Here is a 25,968-nt window from a genome sequence, read left to right on the forward strand (position 1 = left end):
TTTTTAAAGAGAAAAAATCAGTTTCAAAATAGGTTAGTAGGAGAGTTACAATAATTAATATATTGTGTATTGTTATATTTGTAATAGTTGTTCAGAGTGTAAGATACAGGTATGAAATAGTGCTCAAATAACATTAGCACAAACCTTTCTTTTTGAACTAAGAAACTAGCTGTATAACTATCTTTACTGTCTTGCATATATATTTTTCTTCTTCCTTTACTCTTTCCTGTATCACAATTTGTCTGTTTTTTTTTTTTTAACAGTTTCTTCACAACTCATTTTGGGCCTTATTTACTGCTCAGTTTTTCATAGTACCTATAAAAGTCTCCAGTTTTTCCTTCTTTATGGCTGAGTAATATATATATATATATATATATATATATATATATATATATATGCACACACACACACACGCATATACATACATATACTATTTTTTATCCATTCCTTGGTTGATGGGCTTTTGGGTGTTTCTGAGATTTACCTCTTACCAATTATGCACATATATCACTGTGTTATGATGTTTTTAATTCTTCTGGGAAGGTAACCAAAAGGGGAATAGCTGGGTCAAGTGGGACCTCTAGTCCTAGTTTTTTAAAGAATCTACACACTGGTTTGTATAGTGTTGGCAAAGTCTACACTCCCACCACAGTGGAGAAGGGTTCCTTTTCTCCCAAAGCCCTTCCAGTGCTTATTGGTTAATTTCTTTATGATAGTCATTCTTTCTGGGTTGAGATACAATCTCAGTGTTGTTTTAATGTGAATTGCTCTAATGACTAATGATGCTGGACATTTTTTTTTCATTTATTTATTTTCCATTTGTTTCTCTTCATCTGAAAAGTGTATTCATCTCAGATGTCCATTTTTGTTTTAGGGTGTCTGATTTTTTTCAGCTCTTCATATTTTTTTACATAAAAGTCCTTTGTCTGAGGGACAACGGGCTGTAGTTTTTTCTCATCCTGTGAGTTGTCTTTTCATGTGGTTTATGATTTATTTTGATCAGCAAAGCTTTTGATAAGATCCCAGTGGTCCTTTGAAGTATTTCCCATGAAGTTTGAGTTTTGTTTATGAGCTCTCTGTCTTCAAGATTTCTTTTTACTTTCTCTTCCAGTAGATTTAGTGTTTCTGTTTTCATATTTATATCTTTGATTCATTTTTACTTTAGTACATGGTGATAGACATGGATCTCTAGTTTTAGTCTTTGGCATGTAGTGAGCCAGTTTTTCCACTACCATTTATTAAAGCAGCTATCTTTCAGTGAGTATGTTTGGTCCCTTTGTCAAAGATACTGTGGTTGAGTGTTTGTAGTTTTGCATCTTCTAATCTGTTCCACTGATCTTTAGGTCTATTTTTTTTTCCCAGTACCATGCTGAGTTTTAGCATAGTAGCTTTGTAGTATAATTTGAAGTCAGTAATTATGATGCCTCCTGCCTTCCCTTCGTTGCTTAGAATTACTTTTGCTATTCTGTCTCTCTTTTGGTTCCACACGAATGTTAGGATTGTTTTTTCCAGACTATGAGGTATACTAATGATGTTTTGACTTGGGTTGAATTAAACCATATAGCAGTTTTGGGAGTATGACCATTTTCAGTATGTTTGTTCTTCCTACACATGAGAAAGGGATAACTTTCCATTTTCTGATATCTTTTGAACTCCTTTATGTAAGGTATTATGATTTTTACTGTACGGATGTTTTACTTCCTTTGTTAGATTGATTCCTAAGTATTTCATTGAGGAAGGGGATGCTATTGTGAAGGGTGTGCTTTGCTTAATTTCTTTCTCTGTGAATTTGAGTAAAGGAATGCTACTGATTGTTAAATGTTGACTTTGTATCCCACTCCACTACTGATTTTGGATATTAAATCTAGAAGTCCTTGGTGGAGTTTTTAGGTTCTTCTATGTAGAGTATCATGTCATCTGCAGATAATCATAATTTAACTTCTTATTTTCCTATCTTTATTCTTTTTTTTTCTCTTACCTAATTGCTCTGGTTAATATTTCCAGAACTATATTGAATAGGAGTAGCGATAATGGACTACTACTAATGGATAATGATTTTAGAGTGAAAGCTTTTATTTTTTGACCATGTAATATGATGTTAGCTATTGGTTTTTCATAGATAGCTTTTATAAGCTTGAGATAAAGACTATTGCAATTTTTTTTTGCATTTTTATCAAGAATGGGTGTTGGACTTTGTCAAATTTTTTTTGCATCTATTGAGATGATCATGTGATTTTGAATTACATTTGTTGATTTGTATATGGTAAACTATCTCTATATCTCTGGGATGAATCCTTGATCGTGGTGTATAATCTTTTTGATGATTTTGTGCATTCTGTTTGCATCTTATTGTGCATTTTTGCATCTCTGTTCATGAAGGGAGATTGACCTATAGTTTTCTTTTATTGGTTGAGTTCTGTTTTAGATTTGGAATCAGAATAATACTTATTTTCAGGAAAGATTTTGGAAGTACTAATTCCCTTTTAATTTCTTTAAAGAGTTTTAGAATTAGTGGCATTAGTTCTTCTGTAAATTATTTTTAGCATGTAACTGTGAATCTGTCAGGGCCTTGGCTTTTCTCTATTTCTAAATTTTTAGTTACATTTTCAACTTCATTGCCTGATACTGGTTTATTTAGAATTTTTGTGTCTTCGTGATTAAGTTTTGGCAATTCAATTGTGTCTTCAAATGGGTCCATTTCTTCTGTGTTTTCCATCTTGTTAGAACATAGATTCTCATAGTAGGTATTGCTGAACTGGATTTCTGTGGCATTTGTTTTGATTTCACTTTTTTCATTCCTAATTTCTTGAATTTGTGCTCCTTCTTTCCTCTTTTTGTAGAGGCTGGCTAATGGTTTATCTATTTTATTTATTATTTCATAGAATCCATTTTGATTCATTGCTTCTTTGTATTTTTTATTGTCTCTGTTGCATTAATTTCCGCTCTTTATAATTTCCTCTCTCATAGGAGCTTTGGATTTGATTTGTTCTTCCTTTTATACAAGTTTGAGGTTCAACATTAGGTTGTTTAAAAACAATATTAGGTTGTTTAAATGCTGTCATGGATTATAATTGTTAAAAGATTTTTAATTTATAGTGGATGTGTGCACATTTTTCTGTGAAGATGTTAAGCTATTAAGATACAATATTAAGATACATTTTAAACTGTCTTGACTGTAGGATCTCTCAGCTCTCTGTCTTTTGAAACTCCCTGGGAACAGAGAAACAAATTGGATGACTGTGTTTTAACTTATGTAAACAACCCAAAAACTAATCCCTCCAAAAAAAACTTTGTTTCTATAAAGTTTCCAATTAAGAAGAACTTTTTTTTTTTTTACCAGTTTTCTGAAGCCTGCTCTTTATAAGTAGCTACTGTGGATTCCACAGATCATTATATCTGATAGGACTGGAATGGAAGTAGAATTTTGTTGTTGTTGTATTTGACCTTAGAAATTGTGTGTCATTCTCAGACAGGGACCTTTGTTGTTACTCCTGTGCCTCTGGCATCACACAGCTACCAATTAGCAATGTGTGTATAATTTGTGAACAGGTCTGAGCATTAAAATTTGTTTCAGTTTGTTCGAGTGACTGTGCAATTAGATAACCAACGTGCCAAGGTCTTTTTTCTCTTATCCTTCAGAGAGAATACACTGATCATTAACCAAAAGGTGTAACAGGCATTGTACCAAATTTTCTTAATCATTTAGCTTTAGAAATGTGTAGTGGAGACAATTTTGTGTCTGCTGCTTTAGAAACATAGATGGTAGGGTAATGGTATTTGGATCAGGGTGGAAACAATATGTATGCTTTCAAAAAGCTTAATAGATTGGTTTTTAAAAAGTCATTTAAAAAGATGATGGCAATGTGAAAGAATATGGAAGTGGGGATTTAAGAAAGCAAACTTTGTTTTTAAGCATTTGTGAATTATGTATAGTTGGATGTCTTAAAGTAAGTACTCTAATTATATATATATATATATATATATATATATATGATATATATGTGATAACAATATTTTTATACTGTATTTTTAAAGAATTATCTTGTTTTTGAAGAATTAATTCTTTTAATCCATGCCAGAAGACCTGTCAAGTGACAGATTATTACCGTATCATAACATGCTGTCATGATTTATGCTGGTGGCCGCCAGCCCTCATGCCGTTTGTATTGTGCATTTGTGATTGGTTCATTGTCTAGTGCTTGGATTGGGGGTGTGAGTGCTACACTGGCCTAGGGGTACAGCCAGGATGTGATTTAATGGCAGGAAGAAGGCGTGTCTTGCTCTCTTGCAGGTTTCTATCTTGCCGTTTGCAGACCCCATGAACTGTCGCCCACCATGCCACCCTGCCTTGGAGCCAGTTGAGTATGAAACTTCCAAAAACTGTAAGAAACAAACCTTTCCTTTCCCAACTTTGGGCATCAGGTGTTTTGTCTCAGCAATAAGTAAAAAGTAACTAAGATACACGCTGTTTATACTTACGATTTAGTACATTTACTACTTCACTGACTTCATGAGATATCTTTTCTTGTAATTAACTTACTTTTATTGGAATGTTTGTTGTCCACAGTGAGTACACTCATTGTGGGTAGTTGGTACATGTGTGTGGCACATCTTAATTCTTTTTACATTTCTTCTGCTCCCCTTTCTCACTGTATGCATCTCTTGGTGTCTCCTTCCCATTTACAAAAGATCTACCTTCTTATTTTCAATTATCTATTTCTTTGGACACTTACTTTTATGTTAAATTCATTTTTTAAGTGTTTAGTAAAAAGTAAAGCTTTGATTTCACTATGATCAGTGTTCCATAAGCTCTGAGACTGATGCTTTCTTTTAAATATCCATTGCTACTTGGGTTTTATATATACTGAACATCTATGGTAAGTTAACTCAAAAATTAGCCTTTTACATATATATATACTTAGATTTTAGATTAATTTTTGACTCCAATTATTCAAGATGTAATCTTCCAGATAAAATGTAAAGTAATTATTGTTTCTTATTATATCTTATATATCTGGAAATAACTCCTCTTGAATGTGAAATAAATGTAAATATGGTTGGCTTTTCATACCAGTAGATTCTGAACCTGCAAATCCAATCAAATGCTTATTGAAAATATTTGGGAAAATTTTGTCTGCACTGTTCACATACAAACTTCTTTTCTTGGCATAATTCTCTAAGCAATATACTGTAACAACTGTTTACATAACACTTTCATTGCATTAAGTATTAGAAGTTTTATATTTTAGATCTGAAATGTCTTTCCTCCTCCTCATATTTTCAGAGGTAGAGTTTTTTGGAAGGTGATCAGATCATAGAGGCATTATGGATACTCATCAGTAGATTGATTCATTGACAAATTCATAACTAAATCGCCATTAAGAGATGGAGCCTTGTTGGAAAAGGCAGGTCACTGCAGTTATAATTTGGAATGAGCCACTTTTCCTCAACCATGTACTTTTACTATACTGTTTCTATCTTGGAGCCAGCCTATCATTGATGGAATTTTCTGGAACCATGAGAAAATAAACCTCTCCTGCTTTAATATTTAAGTTTTGGGTTTTTATCCCCATAATGGAAAAATGCCTAACAGTAAATAATGCAGAAATGATTCAAAGTATAAGGGAGATGTATATGTAGCTAATAATAAGGAAATTTATGCAAGAGACCTGAGTGTCTGTTGATTTGATTATCCTGGGTACCCTATTACCAGTTCCTTGTAGAGAGTATGAGTGACAGTACAGCTGGTGGCTTTTGTCCTATGCACATCACAGAGGGACAGTACCCTAGGACCATCAGCATAGGAGCAGTTGGAATGCCGTCTTAGCTGACTTTTAACTACATTGTGGTAACTGATAATTTCTGCTTAATAAGATTTTAGTATTGCATGAACATATGTTTTGAAATCTAGGGATGGAAGGCATGTATAAATAAGTCGTATACCAAGAGGCTTCCACATACTTTAGTTGTAATTTTGTTTCATCAAAGTGTTGTCATTCAGAAGTCTTAAATATCTCAAACACTGAGAATTAACTTTGAGATGTAGCATTATTTTTATCTGTAGTGTACGTGATATGGAGAACTAGAGAAAAAAGAAAAGATTCTCAGGAATCACCACCAATGGGAGCTCATCAAACCTGAAGATCAGTTTCTGTTGAGTCTTTGATTTGTATACAAAAAAAAACTATAAGGATAACCAAGAGACTTGGAAGAAAGAAGTGAAAACTTCTTTTGGAGCAGTAAAATAAATAAAGCTATGCATAACTTCTGTTCTCCAAGTAGCATTACTGAATAGACAGAAATGTAGTTAAGAGGCATTGACATGCAATTTTCTCTCTTATCAGTGATAATGTATATTTCTAGGAAATTTTTTATATAGATGTATATAAATATCTCAGTTATCAGGTAAATTACTCTACATTTTAAAATATACTTTATCTTTTTAAACCTAGAAATTGAATTAGATTAACAGTTATCAAATGTTCCAAACTACCACGTGTAGCTGTTCGAAGAAACAGATTCTCAGTCTTTATAATGCAGATATGGATCAAGAACTCCAGGCAATCCTAAGAATCTTTTTTTTGACAAAAATCCTTGATGATTCTGATAGTAACATTTTCAGAAAAATATAAGATTAAATGATGTATAAATTATAAATTATGTGCAGCCATTATTTAATGCCAGAATCTATTTTTACAACCCCTTGAGATACATTGGAAATGACAGAATTCATTCTACCATATCTCATAAATACTATAGGGACCTATATTCTTCCTTTAAATTACATTAACAAGTTTTCAGGTTAAATATAGTAAATAAAAGATAGCTAAATTATAATATAATAAATTCATGCTCTTAATAGAACACTTTGTTAATGGTGAAGTTTTATCTGTTTTTGGTGCTGCGTGGAGGGAAGAGTATCAGTACACTATACCATTCTACTTGGGAGACAGTAATCTGAATTGTTTATAGTGTTGCTTTAGAGTATTTCAACTCTTCTTCCTTTTCTTATCTACTTACCAAATATGCTTCTGTTGTTGATATTCTTAAATTAGATTTTATTTCCTGATGACCATGAAATGATGATCATGTAGCATAGGTCTCCAGACAACTTACACTTATGTTTTTCACTGCATAGGAATAAACTATCAATGTTTTATGTTGTTTCTAGGAAACAGCCTGGATCACTACATTAGTCAGATTTCTGATGCTGAGACACAATACACAACACTTACAACTTTAAAAGGATGTTTTAAATTTAGCTTATGTTTCAGGGGGATTTAGTTCGTAGTGAGCTGGATTCAACAGTGGTGGATAAACAGAGAAGGGGAAAAGTACTAAAGAACCATACAGGATACCCACTATGACACTCCATCACCCACCCAGAACACCCATAATGAAGTTGTCATATCCAATAAGATGTCACTTTATCCAGTTGTCCTATCTGGTTTAAGGATCACAATCCACTGTATATCAACTTTACAGCTGAACTGATCTCTTTATACGATACTTTATCTCTAAGCATAATGTGTTCATAATTTGATATGTATTTTTTAAGAGCAGAATATATTTATTGAGATAAAGTTTCTGTCAGAGAGAGAGATAGAAGGGGTCCCAATTGGGTTGCCTGATATATATTTTATAGTTACCTCCAATCAATATGTAACAGTGCTTTTCCAGAATTTGCCTAAGTAGATTTTTAAGAGATGTTAACAATGATCAGTTTGAAATTAATTTGATACCTGAAACTCTGCATACTCACATGCTATTTTAATGCATTCTCTGGGAACTATCATGCAACACTTCTCACTTCTCACCTCTTATTTGGACAAATAATTCATAGTTCTTGCAATCCTAAAAATTTATTCAGAACCTTTTTAGCTAGAGGTGACAATAAAGTATTTAGTTCAAAACATCCTGTCAATATTAGAACATAAAATGAAGAAATTTTAGAACTATGGATACAAAAATTCCATAAAGTTGGGTATTCATTACTCAAAAAGAGTATGTAACAAGGTACATGATTTTAATAGAATACAGTAAAATATGGTCTAAATATAAAATTGCAAATGTCAAAATCTAATTCTCATTTATGAAACATAGATACACAAATAGTTCTTTGTATTTAGATAGTTATTAGTTCTTATTATGAAATCATACTAATTGACACTTTAATATTATTAATAATGTAATATCTTCTATATTTGCTACATTTCATTTTCTTGGCACTTTAATTCTCATTATGTAATTGTACTTCAAAATCTTGCCCATAGAGATCATGTCCTATACTATAAATGTTTTCCAAAATAAACTCTTTTGCAATTTACATTTTAGACTATCACTGTAGTTAGCAGTTACTTTTGAAACTGTGGTTTTATAATGTGTTTTATTTGTTAGTACTTGTGGTATGTCATCTGAAATATATCCTTTTAAATGTATCTTTAAATATTTGTTATTGTCAGTTCTTGTCTAATTGGCCTAGGCACTTCAAAATTTGAATATCTTGAAATAAAAATCAGATTGTAAATTTATGTTTCCTAATGCCTTTTATGTAGAAATGCTTTAGTATACCTAAAGCACTGATTCTCAGAGTAGTATTTGATGCTATTTTGGTCTGTAACATAATGTGTACATTATAATGTAGATTGGAGCTGATTTATGTCATTAAAATAAATGATTTAATATTCATATACACTTGCTCAGAATAAGGATAAACACTAGACCTTATCAGAACAGTGTTACTAGAATACCACATGAGAATATACATGAATTTTTCAGTCTTTCACATAGTAACTAAGCATCCCTTCTTCATTGCTTTGGGATAAAAAGATAACTAGTACATGTGAAACAACAAAGCTAAAATTAAAATTCACTTTGTGGTTTTTTAGCCCTTTAAGGTATTATGTGTTTGTAGTGTGTGTGTGTGTGTGTGTGTGTGTGTGTGTGTGTGTGTGTGCATGTGCATTTGTGCATTATCCTATGCTTTGGTCTATTTCACTTAAGCACATAAATCTATTTAAATAAAGAAATATATCACGTATCTGTGTTTTTAAATTTTTTCCATATTTTTTAGTCCTTCATATCCTCCTCTTCTCTCTCTCCCTATAACAACGTGTATCAGTTGGAGTCTTCTCTCCTGTGTGTGACCCACTGCACATACAAGGAAACACCTGGACTTCATTATGTTACCCTGTGTTGACCCTCATTGGTGGACAAATGGAAGATACTTCTCTGTCTGCTGGTTTTTTTGTCTCTAAATCAAGGGTCCAGTATGTTCCACTAGTATATGTATGTCAGTGGCAAGCTAACATATTACCTTGCAAGTAGGGTAAAAATTTCAGGTCCTGTTTACAGTCTGGTTTAGCATGCTGATGAAATTGCAGACTCAAATGCCTTGTGAGAAACAGGTAAGGGACATGAATTGGCAGAAGTAAATCAGGTGTAAGATAATAAATGACAGCTGAAAATAAATATCAATTTTAGGTGTGTTATAGAAAATTCTGGGGCTGAAGCAAATGAAGAGTAGTATCTTCTAATGAAATATCCTACTTTAAAAATACAGCGTATTTGATGTGAGAGCACTGTCTAAATTAAAATTATGTCCTGTAAGATCTAGCCTTTGATCACTATTTGGACTTCTCTACTCTACATGGTGAAATACTCCAGGGCAAGGATGATTTTTTACTTCTAGGTACCCATGATAACAATTGGCCCAGTACCTGAGTAGGCACTCATTTTTATTTTCTAAATCAAAAATTCTTAGCAAGTTATATATTAAAAATCTAGACATTAGCTAAGAAGAAACACAATATGATCTAAAAAAGCAACCAAGCTTGCCATAATTTTTACCACAATAAGAACTAAGGAATAATAGACTTCATAATTTTTTTTCTTTTAACCAGTCTTATATAGTCCTTGATCCTTTCATAGTCCTCAACACTTTATATGAATTTGACTAGTACCATAACTATATTTTTTATTATCCATGTTTATTATCAGCTTGCACAGAGTAGAGATTTTATAGACAATATATAATGATAAATGATTTTTGATATCTAGTATAAAAATTGAAAAACTCCCAATTAGTAGTCATGCTGGAGCTGGGAGGAGTAACAAGAAACTAGCTTGCTCTTCCCATGAGCCAGTGCAAGCCATGTAGGTCCCAGGAGGAGAATGGTGCCTATTCGTCCTTCCTGTGAGATGGTGGAAGTCATGCTGTGCCTGGAGGGGTAACAAGAATCCAATTTGTCCTTCCCATTAGCTAATCAATGCGCAGGCTAGGAGACAAGACCCACACACACACACACTCGAAGACATAAGCAACCAACTGATTCGGAGGACAGGCTGAGTTGATAGTACCTAACTTAATGCTTGTATTGTTTGAATGATTTTGAAAGGCTAAGGCCAGTAGTATGAGCATCTATTAAGAGGATAACAATATGAGATATAGCAAATATGGAGAATTTCTTTCTGTCTTGTTTTTGAAATCCAGTATTGTTCTCACTGTTTTGCTCCCCTTTATTGTTTTGTTTTATTCAGTGTTTTGCTTTAATTGGTTTTATTCTGTTCTGTTTTATTTGGTTTAATTATGTCTGACTGTATTGGCAGCAATTAGAAGATAGCAAGAGGCATTATAGTAGAAATTGTTGATTTCCTGTTATTCTGTTTTGAAATCCTGTATCACTTTCACTGTTTTGATTTGTTTGACTTTATTCTGTTTTATTTTGTGTAATTTTATTCTCTTTAAAATATGCTTTCATTCTTTTGTTTTATTCTGTTTGTTTTGTTTGATTTTATTATGTCTGATGGTATGGAGAGTAATTTTAAAGATAACAAGAGTCTTTATGCAGCAATGGTTGATTTCCTATTATGTTGTGATATTATCTTGTAACTTTCATTGTTCTACTTTGATTAGCTTTATTCTGTTTGTTTGATTTTATTCTCCGTAAAATAAAAGCAAAAATCCCAGTTGTTCTGTACTGCTTTTGTATGTACAACATGCTCAGAGATAGAGTTAAAATCATAAGATTTACCAGACCAAATCTTAGGGTTATTGCATAGAGATTGGTTTTATGATTGTGGAAACAATTCCATAGATGATTGAAAGCACATTTTGTATTGAGTTCAACAAATTTGTCCGTAGTGTTAGTTTAGAAAGTTTGAGATTCTAAACTAACTTTTAAGGAGCTCTCAAATAGATTACGTGATATATTGGGTGTTTTTCTGAATGTGTTTAAAACACTTAACTTTATCAGCTTTTAATCAGGTATACAATCAGTCTAAAAATGAAATCTTACAAGCCTTTCATTTTGTTTTTGTATTTTTGAAAAAATAAGATTGTATGCATTTAAGTATAAATGAAAATGAAACATTCTCAGTACATAGTAAGAAATGAATTCTTTTTATACCTAAATTGAGAAATATATCAAAGTGTTTAAGAATACTATAAGCTAGTTGCAAAATGCTATGAATAAATTATCAGTTGAGAAAAATGTATAAATGATAGACTATTGATAATTTATGGCAATAAATAGTGTTTTTTATTTTTTCACTTACAGTATTTAAGCAAATTTTATCTTGTGTAGCTAAGCAGTAAGTACATGGTTGCAGAATCAATCAAAATCATCAGTCTTGAAAATATTTGCATCCCTTTTAGTCTGTTTTCCATCACTGACACAAATATTTGAGTTAAACAGTTCAAGGTGGTGAAATGCTTATTTTGGCTCACAGTTTCAGAGATTTCAGTCCATGGTTGCTTGGCCCAGTTTCCTTGTTTTGGGCCTGTGGCAGCACAGTACCTCATAGTGGTGGGTATGCAGGGCAAAGGGAGTGTATCTCCTCACAGTGCCCAGAAAGCGAAGAGAGTTAGGAAGGGTCTGATGTCCCAGTATCATCTTCAGAGGTTCATCTGGTGAACTAATGTGATCCCATTCGGCACCACATTTTCCAAGTTTCACCATTTCTGAATAGCAATACAGAGCCGTAGCTCATTGGGGGACATTTAAGACACAAGTCATAATAACATTCTACCTCCCAATCTCCCACTCCTTTTTGTAGCCAGTCTTCCATACTCCTCTGTGCCTGGCTGCTGACAACATAAAACTATTTATTTGCTTGCCCTTTTCTAGAATGCATTGCAAGTTAGCTGATTAATTATATAATCCTTTGAGTCTAACATCTTTCCCTTAATATAATGCTTTTGAAACTCACAGCTGTTGTAGCTGCAGTGTGTGCCTTTACATTGTTGAGTGGTATTGTCTTCAATAGACATCTGATAAAATTTGTTTTCCCACCAGTTGAGGAACATGCAGATAGTTTCCTGTTTGAAAGATTATAAGTAAAAGTTATATAAATGTTTTGAATGAGTTTGTTGAAACATATGTCTTTATTTCTTTTGTGTGAACAAATTCTTATGTGTAGCAGTGCCATAGCATGGACTTATACATGTCCCTTTATAAGACACTGCCGATTCAGTTTCCAAAGGCGCTGTGCTATTTCAGATCATATACGTGATGTATCCGAGGCCTACGTATTTTACATGGAATATGTGCCTTTCATACATTTTAAACAATAATTTCTATTGAGTTTTTTGAAAATTCATTATATTGAAAGTTCATGTTTTAGAATTTCATATTATTTTTGAGACATACAATTGATTAAATGGAAATTGTGTGGCAGATTTGATCAATTCCTTTTTTATTAATTAAAAAGCCTAAATTGTAAAAACACGAATATTTGTGTGTGTGATGTTTTCATATCATTTAAAGTTTTAGCCAACTATTCAGCTTCCTAAATATTTAGGAGCCATAAATCGAGGCAGCTAGTTAAAGCCTTATCAATATTTGAGCCTAGAAGAGAGACCGTAACCCATACAAGGACAATGGAGACACTCTGCCAAGAAAAAGAAGTTTATTTGATGCAGGGAAGGGGTTGTCTCGCAGACAGAGAGGGCCCCGAAGGGAGGGACTCACGTGCTTATAAACCTGAAAACCCCAGTGGGGAGTATGGGCACACGGGCCAGGACAGCCATCCAGGAGGCACAGCAAGTACATTTTGGATTGGAGTTGTGAAAACTAGGAATGTCTCAGGGGGCACTGTAGTTCTCGGGAAAGTCACAGGTGTCTGTGTGATCGGTGCTGTCAACTGTCTTTGTGGCTGGTTTTTGCTTTTGTGCTTGTGGGAAAGCTTTTCGGGGTAGGTAAGCTGCATCCTCTAACAGACTGCACCCTGTAACCCCATCCTCCCTTCACCCAGAAGCTCCATGTCCTTTCACAATGTACTCCACAAGGCTACTTCATTTTTATTTGTAGCATTTAGCTGCTTACAAAAACAACTTTGAAGAGCTGCTTTACATCACAAAATTTTCAAGTCAGTGATAGTTCTAGTGTAAGTAGATTGGTCTCTCTACATGTAAGCAGATCATTTAAACTAAACTGGATTTTTGATTGTCTGTTAATTCATTCAGTAAGGTACTAAGAGAATTTAGGTATAAAATTTGGCTTCCCTAATTTCTACTGTGGCGATATCGTCTGGCTTGCAGTGGTGTCCCTGGGAGAAGTTCATTCTGGCAGTACACAGTGTTTTAATATGATTCTGTTCATTCTGAGAACACCACCGGTAATGAAAGTATAGTGGTGTTTCTATGAAAAGTATACAACACTTTTGCCTAAGTGTTAAAATAATTCATCATGATTATTTCTATTCTACTAAATATGTGCTCTAATCAAAATCTACCAAATACTACAGTGGTTTGTTAGTGTTTCCTCTTTTATTGAGGTTTTGGTGTAGCTCCAGGAACAGCGTGTCATTTGAGTTCATTGTGATTAATGTGACTCCAAAGAATATTTAATGAAGATTAGCCAGTTTCATAAAGTATTACAGAATAAGGTCTCCGTGAGAAAAATTTTAAAGCCCTTGCGAACGTGTACCTATAAAGTAACGCTGGAAACAAATTGGGTTTCTGGAAGGAAGAGGAAGTTCAGCCAGGTAAATAGTTGAACACTGATAGTTTACTGGCAACAGAACAGGAAATCGCCTTCAGATACTTAAAAATTCTCAGGAACACAAAGCAAATCTCCCAAGTTGAAAGTTTAGGCATTTAGGTATATCTGAATTAATGAAATGTCACAAACATAACAGTCATCAAAACCAGAATGCGTTCCATGGGTCTAGTAGACCTGATAATAATGCTTCCTGTTGTTAGAAGAACCCAAGAAGAGGTAAGATGGTCACTTTGGAGAGTATTACAAAGTGGTTTTTTTTTAAAGGATTGGAAAGTTATCTTTGGAGAAATTGTGAGTTCCTTTTCAGCTTGTAGCACTTTAACTTAATTTCCTACACAGTGCCAACATCTTCTGTTTATTTTCCTTAGATATTAGTGGAGGCTTCTGTGGGAGACGGTTTTACTGGAGATATTGCAATTGATGACTTGTCATTCATGGACTGCACCCTCTATAGAGGTAAGAGAAAAAATTCAACATCTGATGTATTTCAAAATTTGTTTCCTTGGAAATACTGCATAAGAAATCAATATTTCATTTTTACAAATGAAATTAGCAACACTTTCATTGATTCTTATATCTGTGAAAAAATGTAAATCTTTGCTTGTTATTAGTTTTAAAAGATGTTTGAATCAGTTATGTCTGTGTCATATCCTATAAAAATACTAACAAGTCAGATGTAAAATCATACTATAATTTCACTTTTTTGAGGGATTAAAAGCAAATTGGTTACCTTATAATTACATTGTGTTTGAGACTTTGTATCCTGTTACCTTCAGTGATGTTTTACTTTTGATTTACACTTTAAATAGTCCAATAATTAACTATTTGATTTCTGTGCTATGGATTTATATTAAAGATAGAATACATTATTCTCAGATTCATATCTCTTATAATCAACCTTTACCCAGAGCTCTAGCCATACACACTATTCAGCATCTCTACCCGGATGTCCATGAGGCATCTCAGTGTGAACAAGAGAAAACAACCCAAACCAAACACAGCCCAGGCTTGCAGTGGTGTCCCTGGGAGAAGTTCATCTGGCAGTACACAGTGATACAGTAAGACTGGAAATTAAACTCTGTGAGAGTAAGAGGCACTTAGGCTGGAGCACCTTAGATTGCATGACAAGATGCAAAATAGTCTCTTCCCTGAAGTAATCAAAAGCTGGGACCCAGCACACTCAGTCCCTGTACACTTAACTTCCCGTCCTGCCACTCATTGTAGCATCCCTGAGTGGAAGGGTTTCAAAGCCTCCAAGGGCACCGTCAGAGAGTTCCATTCCGTTCCTTCAGTGTCACTCACATCCCCACTTCTGCTCTGCATTCTGGGAGGATTGATCACCCTCACCGCTCTGTTGTGGTTCTACACAACTCCATAGAAATCCAAATTCTTCTCCGGAAGACCAGCAAGAAGGGATTGCGAGTTGACTAGGTTCACTACTCAATGCCAACAAGCAAATCCCTGGTTTCCACCTGTCCCTCACTTCTGCCATTCCTTCATGCATTCCTAGTGAAGTAAACTGATTTACTCTTCTAGTGGCCTATTTAATGTGTACAAATCCAGTCAGCTACGTCTCGTATCACTAACTTTATCTAAGCTACCAATTTCTCTTCATGAATGATTACTATATTTGGTTTTTAGATGACCTGTCTACCTCCACCCTAGAAATCTATATCATCTTCTCAAAATAGAAACCTTAATGATACTTTTCAACTTAATATGTTAGAGAAGTAACTGGCAAACTCCCTCACACACTGTGACTCCAACTTCGTCAAAGTGACTCTAGTTCATTTTTCCTGTCTACAGATTCCTCACACCCAGTCATTAAGCTTTCTTGGTAATTTAAAACTGGACTTTCCACTTGCTTTTCTGTGTTCTGGGAAAGTGCTTCCTCTAGTTGCCTGCTTCATTCCCTCCTTCGTTTTCTTCTGGTCTGGGCTTAATTGTTTCCTTTTCAGTGAAGCCTTCTCTGAACACTATACAAACTGAACACTTCCTGTCTGTTATTTTGTTTGTCTCCTTCCTATGTTATTCTCCTTCATTCCGCCTTTCATCCTTACAGTTAAATTTCTCCTTTCCCCACATAATGATGCTCTCTGCATGAGAGCAAGTACCTGCTTAAGGTTTGATTTTTAGCTGCTAACCAGTGTGCTATACTTGGAACTACTCAATAAATATTTGTCTGAGAGACAGGCAGATGTTCATCGTTTTGGGTATTTTAATATAACTTTAGCTTATTATTATTGCTAAAAATGTTAAATACTTCTATGTGAATGATACTGTATTTATTGAAAGACAAATCTCAGTGGCTTACAACCACATCTATTTCTTGTTAATAAGGTTGTGGGGTAGCTTGCAATAAAAATAAAAATAATGCATATTTCATATATATATCAAATATATGAATAATGCAATATTCATATATTTCCTGTTCATAGATCTATGTAATTCTATGCAGGACCAACTATATATCTCTGCTCCATATGTCCTGTCTCTCTGGGACCACAGTTAGAAGACCATTGGTCTTTTTGAGTTCTGCAGTCAAATTATAAGATGGATAAAAAGGAGGCATAGTTACTGGTTTTACTTTGACATAGTATACGTCATCTCTATGTGGAGTTATTGCGCAGGGCATGTCATGTGATCAAACCGTGTACCAATAGGCAAGAAAGTTTTCTCCAGGTGCAAAGAGCTTGGCAATGGTAGGAATATAGAAATTCTGTACAAAAGAAGCAGCTGATAAACAGGTACAATAATGAAATCAGCCATTCAGCTATGTTGTCTCATATAATCTTATAACATCTTAAAGACCTAGAGTAGTGTCTGGTCCATCATACATAAATGTTGTCGATATAATGGTATTGAATGTTGACTAGTATTGATATTTTAAAAATAATTTACGGATAAAACCAAGAAGGAGATAATTTTCCCAGAGGTACCTAGCTATAAAGAGGGAAAACATGATAGTATACGTTTCTTGGAACCATAGTTTAAACCACTAGTATTATATTACTCACCAATATAGTACGCTTATTATCACTGTGCAGGAAAGAGGGACAGCTTCTATTTTCTACTTGTAAGAACATGAAGAACAGAAGTGACCTAGATGAGAATACGAAATTAAAAGCAGAAATGAGATGTCTAAACAAGCTTGATTTTAATGGTCAGAGTTTTTCCCACAGCTCATTTGAGTCTGAGTTTGGAGAAAATTTTTGTGAGCTTAAAGGCTGAGGAAAAGAAAAACGAACACAGAAGAAAAACAGGAGTCATGCCAGGAATTTTTGCTAAGTCCAGTTATCCTGCTAAGTCCATTCTGTGGCTGATCATTCTATGGTGGAGGTGGAAGAGGTGCCAGAGGCAAAGATGTGAAATATCAGTTACATACTGATAGTCCCAATATTCTGGTTCAAATTTTGGAAGAAAAGTATGAAAGTATTAAAAATTATCTGAACTGTGCTGTTTTTGTAAAATTGGATTAAGAAATCACAAAGCCTGTTAAAGTTGTGGTTTTCATAAATGCATCTGAGACAGTCTTGCCATAAGAGGAAATGTAAATATAAAAAATAAAAAATGAGACCATTAATTTAAACAAAAATTATATTAATAAAAATACTGCGTTTTTTCCTCCTACAGCAGCAGAGTAGCAGAGGTGAGACTAATTTGTATAGATTTGCTTACAGACATCAATTTGTTTCTTAATTAACTGACTACCTATATCATTTTATCTCTTTTAGGCAATAAAAAATTAAAATGCACATTTATACAACCATAACATATTTACTTAATCCTCAATATGTAGCTTTAGATAATACCTGACTACCATCTGTAGAAAAATGGCAGAAAAGTAGATTATTTTATTTTTATTTCTTAACCTCAGCCTTCCTTTCTTCAGTGCTTTCCTTGTTACTTTTAACAACATCAGTTTTCTCCATCACCCGGGACTGAAATTCCACTGTCGTCTTTGAATGTTCCCTGAGATTTTTCCATTCGTAAATCTGACTGACTGCAGGTCCAAGTATTTGTACATCTGCTCTGTTCTTTCAGATACTTTTTTCCTGACCCTGATTCAAAACAGCATTGAATTGAAAGGGAGACTGCAGTGTAAACATTCATTGAATTTATCCCAATAGTTTTCATGCCATTAATTAGTTTCTTTTCACTTTGTCCTATAACATCATCGTTTGCTTTTCTTGTTGTACCTTTTTATTTTCTAATTTCTGATTTTTCTAATACAGTTTCAAGTCATTGTCCAGTATGGGTTCTGTCTCCTTTGTTTCAGTGCTTTATTATTTCTGCCTTTGCAGCTTTGTTGAGCATTAGTTGTCAATTAAAATCGTATATATTTAAATTGTATTATGTGCTGCTTTGATCTGTGGATACATTGTGAAATAATGTCTGTGCCATGATCTAGCTAATTTAACATATCTATCACTTCACATAGTAAACATTTTGTGTGTGGAAAAATATCTATGATCTAGTTTCTTAGCAAGTTTCAAACATATAATGCATTGCTAATTACTATACTCATTATACTTATTCATCTTGTAATTGAAAGTTTGTACCCTTTGATCAGTATCTGTCCATTTACCCAACCAGTGTACCCCTGTTCCCCACCTTTCTTCTGTTTTGTGATTTCTGCTTTTTTAAGTTCTGCTTTTAGAGTTCATCTAAAAATGGAAATTATACAATACTTTCTGTCTGATTCATTTCACTTTTCATAATAGGTGAGATATTGTATTAATGCCATAATAACAGGATTTACTTACTTCTTTTAGGCTAAATTACATTCCATGTCTTGCGTGTGTGCACATATTCTCTTTCCATTTATCCACCCCATACTTGGGCCATTCCATCTTCTGCTTATTGTTATTAACGCTGCAGTAAACATTGAAATGTAGATACCTTTTTGAGATAGTGACTTCATTTTTTTATGGATATACACCTACAAGTGGAATTCTTGGTTCCAATAGTAGTTCTATGTATTTTTAATTTTTAAAGAAACCTCCATTTCGTTTTTGATAGCATCAGTACTAATTTACATTTGGTGTCAACCGTGAATAGTCATTTTAACAAATGTGAGATGCTATACATAGTTGTTTCAGTTTGCAATTTCCTGGCCATTAATGATATTGAGTACCTCTTCATATACTGTTGGCTATTTATATGTCTCCTTTGTATAAATGTCTATTAAAGTGCTTAGAATAATTTCTAATTGAAGTCTTTGTTTTCAAGGGATGTTTTTTCATTTTTTTTGTTGTCATTAATTGTCTGTTTAAGGCTATTGGGTTTAATGAGTTCCTTACATAGTTTAGACATGCAGTCTTCATATGGCTTATATTTATTCCTCCCAAAATATTTAGTTCCATCCCATAAATTTCTTTTTCCTCTTATTAACTATTTAACTTGATATGCAGGAACTTTAACTTAGTATAGACACATTTGCTTAGTTTTGTGCTTTTGTGTACTTTTTAAAAAAAATGCAAAGATCTATTTCATGTAGTTAGCCTTCTGTACTTTCTCCCAAGAGTTTAATGGTTTTGAGTATTGAATTTTGTCAAATGCAGTTTCTTTGACACATCAAATTTATTCATTTATTTAACTTACATTATTGCCTGTGTTATATTTTAACTTATATTTGTACATATTTATAGCATATAATTACTGTGCTCATATGTCAATTTTGCATCTATTGAAATGACCATAAAATTTTTATCATTCATTCTGTTGTTTAAATCTTTTATCTAATTTGAGCTTTTTCAGTTTAAGGATGAATATATGGATGGATTTATTGCATGTGGATGTCTGGTTTTCCTAACAGAATTTATTGAAGAGATTAGTCTTTTCCCATTATGTATTCTTGGCATGTTCACTGAAGTTTAGTTGAGTATATGGATTTATTTCTGAGCTTTCTATTTTGTTCCATTTGTCTATGTGTCTGTTTTTATGTAAGTGTCATACTTTTCTGATGACTGTAGCTTTGCACTATAGTTAAAATTCAGAAAGTGTGATTTATTTTCCTTACGATTTTTTGAATTAATTTTGTTATAACATATAAAGTTTTAGAATTTTTTCTATTTATGTGAAAAATGTCATTGGGATTTTGGTAGGAATTTTGTTCAACCTTTAGATTTCTTTGGGAAATACAAAAATTTTGGCAATGTGAATTATTCTCATGAGTCAACATGGTATGCATTTCCATTTATTTGTATTTTGACCAGTTTCTTTCATCAATATTTTATACTTTCCAGTATGTTTATCTTTCACCTCATCAGTTAAATGTATTCTTACGTGTTTTGTTTTTCTTGGTTCTATTAAGTTATGTTATTTTCTGAATTTCTTTTGCAGATAATTCACTTTTCATCTCTTGAAACACCGTTCAATTTTTTTGCACATTTTATTATCCTGCAAAGTAACCAATCTAATTTAATATTACTAAAAGATTTAGGGGAGGTGTTAGGGATATATATATGTGTGTGTTTGAGAGAGAAAGACAGAGAGAGAGAGGGAGAGAAGAAGAGAGGGAGAGAGAGATCATGGTTTGTATATACAGGAAAAGTTTCTTTTTTGTTTCTATGTTGAATGGTTTCGGGTTTTTTTCTTGAGCATTCTAGATAAGATTTCCAGTACTAAATTTTATAGAACTGGGGAGAGTAGGGATCCTTGTGTTATTCCTGATTGTAGGTGAAAAAGTTAGTTTATGGCCATCAAGATGGTTCTCTTTGGCCTTTTTATATAGGGTTTTTGTTATTTAGAGATGAATTAGTTAATTTAAGAATGTTGTTTTAACTTTGAAAGGGTATTGAATTTTGTCGAGTGTTTTTCTGTATCTATTGAAATCACCACAAGATTTTGTTCTTCATTCTTTTGACGAGATATATCACATTTGATGATTTGAGTATTGAACTGTCTTTGTATCACAGGTAGAAATCCTTCTTGACCTCTATATGATCCTTTTACATTATTGGTAAATACTTTTGCAGGATTTTTTGTGATTTTAGCATCAATCTTTATCAGGGATACTGGCCATTGATTTCTTTTAGTATACTCATCTGGTGTTGTACCAGGGTAATGCTGGTCTTCAAAAATGAATTTGGCATTGTTCTCTCTTTTTTGGTTTCTAGAACAGTTAGATAAAGATTGTATAATTCTTTTAACAACTGATGGAATTTACCAGGAAAGCCATCAGGTCTCGTTCCCCACCCCCATGGAATTTTTTTTTTAAATTACTGATTCAGTTTCCTTACAATTCATCTAAATTTTTCTTTATGAGTCAGTCTTGTTAGGTTATATGCTTCTTGGAATATATAGGTCTTCTGAATTAGAAAAATTGTTGGGATGTAATTATCCATATTAGTCTTTTGTGTGTCTGTAATATCATTTGTAAGGGCTTCTATTTTAATTTCAGAATCTTTTATATTTGAGTCTTTTTTTTCTTAGTTTAGCTAATGGTTTGTCAATATTATTTTTTTCAAAATCTAATTCTTGTTTCTGTTGATGTTTTCTATTGCTTTTTCTTGTTTCTGTTTTTGATTGAGCCTTTATTATTTCCTTTCTTCTACAACTATGGGCTAAGTTTATTCTTCTTCAGATTCTTTAAGGTATAAAGAAAAATTATTTATTTGAGATTTTTTAAAAATGTAGATGTTTATTGGTGTATGCTTGCTTCTGAGAAATGATCCCATAAGGTTTGATATGCTGTGTACCATTTTAATTTATCTAGGATTTTTTGTTTCTCTTGATTTCTTTTTTTATTTACTAGAATATAATTTTTACTGTTCATGTGCCACAGAATTTTTAAATTTTCCTCTTGTCATTTATATTTACTGTCATAGCACAGTGATTAGAAAAGGTACCTACTAGGATTGCAAACTTCTCAAATGTGTTAAATCCTGTTTTGTGGTCTAACATGTAAGCCACTGAGAAGAATGTTCTGTGTGCGCTTGAAAAGCGTAAGTATTCTGCTGCTGTTGTAAAGAATGCTTTGCAAATATGCATTAGGTCTGTTTGACCTGAAGTGTGGTTTCAGTCCAGTGCTGGTATCTCATTCTACCTTCAGATTTACTAACAATGATTAATATTTTTAGGAGCGAGGATGTTAGAGGCATATACATATGCCTCTATAATTGTTATACCCTACTTATTAATTTATACTTTCATGATGATGCAATGACCTTATTCATCTCTCTTTGAAGCTTTTTCTATTTGATGTACATATATTTTTTCTTTTTCTCTCATTTGTTTGAAATACCTTTTGTCACGCTTAATTTTTATTCCATGTGTCTTCAAAGCTAAAATGATTCTTTTGTAGGCAGCATTATTATTTTGCGTTCTGTGATTAAACCCTTTCAACCAATCTATGTATGTAGATTTGAAGATTTAATCCACTTACCATTCAAGTAATTATTGATAGGTAAACACTTAACTATGTCATTTTAATAGTTGTTTTCTGGCTATTTAGTAAAATCATTGTTTCTTTTCACTTCTCTTGTTATCTTGTTTCATGATTTGATGATTTCCTCTTGTATGATTTGATGTCTTTGGGTTTTTTTTCTTTTAGGTATCTACTATAGATTTTGTTTTTGTTTACTATAAAGTTAAAACATTTATCGTTTTAACAATATATTTCAGCTTGTAACAATTTTTTGTGTTAAAAGCTTCATTTATTAAATAAAATGGCAGGCTGGGGAAATAGCTCGTAGCACAGTGCCTACCTGTCAAGCTCCAGGTCATGAATTTGATTCCCAGTACCAAAATATAAAATGGTAAAGGAAGATAATTCAGATCTCTCATTTATATTGCTCAGAGATTCTAAATTTGAGTCAGTATTTGTGCAGAAATCAAGATTAGAAGTAAAATGCAAATTGCTTGAAAGCTTCATAATTTCAGAGGCTAGAATAATAATATAGAAAGGCAAAGTTCCCAATTTAATAGCAATTTTAGTTGTGGAAACAAACCAGTCTCACAATATCCACAGTGATTAATTTGGTCAGTGTTAAACTCATAGCATATATCTTAGTTTCATAGCTGAAGGAATGAGAAAGGTTGCCGAGTGGACTGAAAAAAGTTTTGTGATGATTTTAAATATGGGTATTATAATTACAAACCTATTACAAACCTAGAACAGTAGAAATGTGCATTAGCAGTATATGTAGATGATTCCTTTATTCAAAAAGTTGGGTATAAGAATGCAAGAATGCTCTCTCACTATTATAGGTCGCAACAATAGCAAATCATTTCTGTGTACACAGTATCAATTCTAAGCTGATTGTCACAGAAAGACTCAGTTAGTTTAGTGTTGATGTGATCTAAAACAGCATACACCATAACCTGTGAGAGTTTTGATCTGTGATTTTACATAATTCTCTTGTGACTATGTATGTACAGCTGTGTGTTTGCTGTGTGTGTGTGTGTTTGTGTATGTGTGTGTGTTTGTGTGTGTATGAGTGTCTCAATCAACTTCAAGATACTCTAGGAGAGAGCCATGAAACAGACCCACACCTCTGACTAGCAGATCTGTTATTCTGCCATTGATCAAATGTATGGTAGAAGTGATTGTATGACCCAGTGATGATAAATTGGTAACAATATAAGTTTAATTACATATAAAAACTGTGCTTCTTCTTCTCCCCAATGTTTATATTTTTGATTCATATCAGTATATTTTGATATTTGTAACAATTATTATTTACATTAAAATGCACTCATAAGAGTACAATATAAATTGCATAACTCTAATGGCTGAAAAAAATTTTATTAATAATTATACCTATAATAGCTTGTCAATGGATACGTAATACAAAAAAAAAAAAAAAAGATTCTAGTGCGATATAATCCAGGAAAATAGAAGAGAAGATTTTCAGTCAAAATTAATTACTTTTCAGAGAAAGTAGGAAAATTTCACCATACAATAAAATACTTTGATCATTTCATCAGTGTACATTGATGTTTTGTCCTGCCTGAGGAAAGAATGGTGAGAAATGATGGCAAACTTAAAGAGCTATTCCTTTTCCTTGAGTCATACCTTCAAGGTACATTAGTAAAAATTGTTTCCATATTTATAATTAAAAATAAGTATCTCAAACAAATTATTTGCTTCACATCATTCTTCCCAACATCAGAAAAACAAGATGTGTGTTTTCCTAAGATGAACACATATGGTAGGAATTTTCTTTCCTGCATTAAGAATTATTGGTGAGATAGCTAGTCATCAGAAAAAGTTATAGTAGTGACTATATAGAATCACAAAATACTACCTGCACATTGAAAAACAAATATATGAATATATAGCAAGCTTTTTTAAAATTCTTGAACTAAATATGCATACAAGAAATATTAGTTATTATAATAACTAATTACTAGATACTTATATGAATATCAATATTTGAGATTTTATAATACTAAGCTGGTTAGGTTATATCTTATGTTTGCCTTAGAACTATCAGTTACATGGAAACTATTTTGAGATTCTTTCTTTTATATTTTAATTGTTTTACTGACTTAGAAGAACTGCTGCATTGTTGGAAAGGTATACAGTTAAGCATGAGATTTCAAAACAAAAATCAAGAACTTTGAGCTTTGGGGATTGTATCCTTAAATATTTGAGTCTTAGTTTCTCTGATATAGTCTTCTAAAATCATTTAATGCATATGTAAGGAAGAAAAAATTTACCTATGCCTATTTTTCTTCTCTTCCAGAAAGTAGCCTGTCATAAACACTTTAATATTGTCATGGTAAATGTAGTTCTTTCAGTTTGTGAATTTAAATCAAGTTATTATATTAAATATAATAGGAAATATGTATGTTAGTCCCCTTAAATTGTTGATACTTCCAAATTTTCTGAAGATTGATCACATTTAAACGTCAAGTGGCCTTTCATATTCATAAATTAAATGTATTTCTTAACATTGGAGTCAGGAAAAAAAATTCGTGCATAGTTGCTTGAGAAATACATAAAATATACTACAAATTTTGGTATACTAATTCAGTTTTAATATATTCTCAAATTGTTAATAATTTATCAAGATTTAGGGTTGTTGTTAGAATATTGATTTTATTTTCCCAAGTATCAATGCAGAAATGGCTCTGGGGTCAGGCATGGTGTATGCTTGTAATCACAGCACTCAGGACGCAGAGGCAAGAGAATTGATGCAAATTCAAGGCCAGTCTGGGCTTCATAGTGAGTTCAAAACTAGCTTAAACTATGTAATAAGACCCTATATCAAAACAAACAAACAAAGGCTCTCCAGTGAAAAGTTTAGTATAAAATAAACTTTAAAATCTGTTTTTTCAAAAAAATTATATTAGTGGAGCATGAAATTTATCATATTTGCTTTAATGAATTCACAGAGTGAGGAATTAGCATTCTCAGTTGAGACCATATGGAACCTGAGTTATCAATTTAGGAAATTTTCCATGTGACAGATGTACATATGTTTTGTTTTCCCTGTGATTTAGAAGATCAGAACAAACCAAACGAATCTGTTTCTTTAATTTACTTGGATTTCACCTTTGTAACTTTTGCATCATGTGATGTTACATTGACTGTTTTGTGGGAGGGATGAGGGAGATGGTTGTTGTTGAAAGCAATAAGTATATCTTTACTACCAGTTTTATCGTTATTCTAATAAATTATAAACCAGAAAACAAAATTATGACTTTGCAATAGATGGAAAGTTTGTATCTTTTTCAAATTCTTACATGCATTGAAATCTTAATGTCTCAGTGTGATAGTACATGGTAGTGGGTCTTTGGAAGGTAATTAGGGTTAGATTAAATCTTAAGGTAGAGCCTTTATAATGAAATAAATCTTCCTTATGAAAAAATGGAAAGAAAATGAGATCTACTTGTTATGTGTAGGACTATGAGGACATAATCAGCAAAAAGGACTTCATCTTTGAAGGAGAAGAACAAAGATAAAGAACTAATTCTACGTAACTTGAAGATAGAAAGTTTTAGTACTTAAGAA

General features: G+C 32.7%; 1 protein-coding gene across 1 annotated transcript in view; it reads left to right on the forward strand.

The window, feature by feature from the left end:
• Malrd1 (MAM and LDL receptor class A domain containing 1) overlaps positions 1 to 25,968 on the forward strand; it is a 647,937-nt gene that overhangs the window by 149,244 nt on the left and 472,725 nt on the right. Inside the window, exon 19 of the mRNA XM_063237894.1 lies at positions 14,372 to 14,459. Within this exon, the coding sequence (XP_063093964.1) occupies positions 14,372 to 14,459 (88 nt within the window). The remainder of the gene's footprint in view (positions 1 to 14,371; positions 14,460 to 25,968) is intronic.

Source organism: Cavia porcellus, unplaced genomic scaffold (genome assembly GCF_034190915.1).
Source record: "Cavia porcellus strain 051 isolate PalLab524CR breed Dunkin Hartley unplaced genomic scaffold, mCavPor4.1 scaffold_27, whole genome shotgun sequence".
Lineage (NCBI taxonomy): Eukaryota > Metazoa > Chordata > Mammalia > Rodentia > Caviidae > Cavia > Cavia porcellus.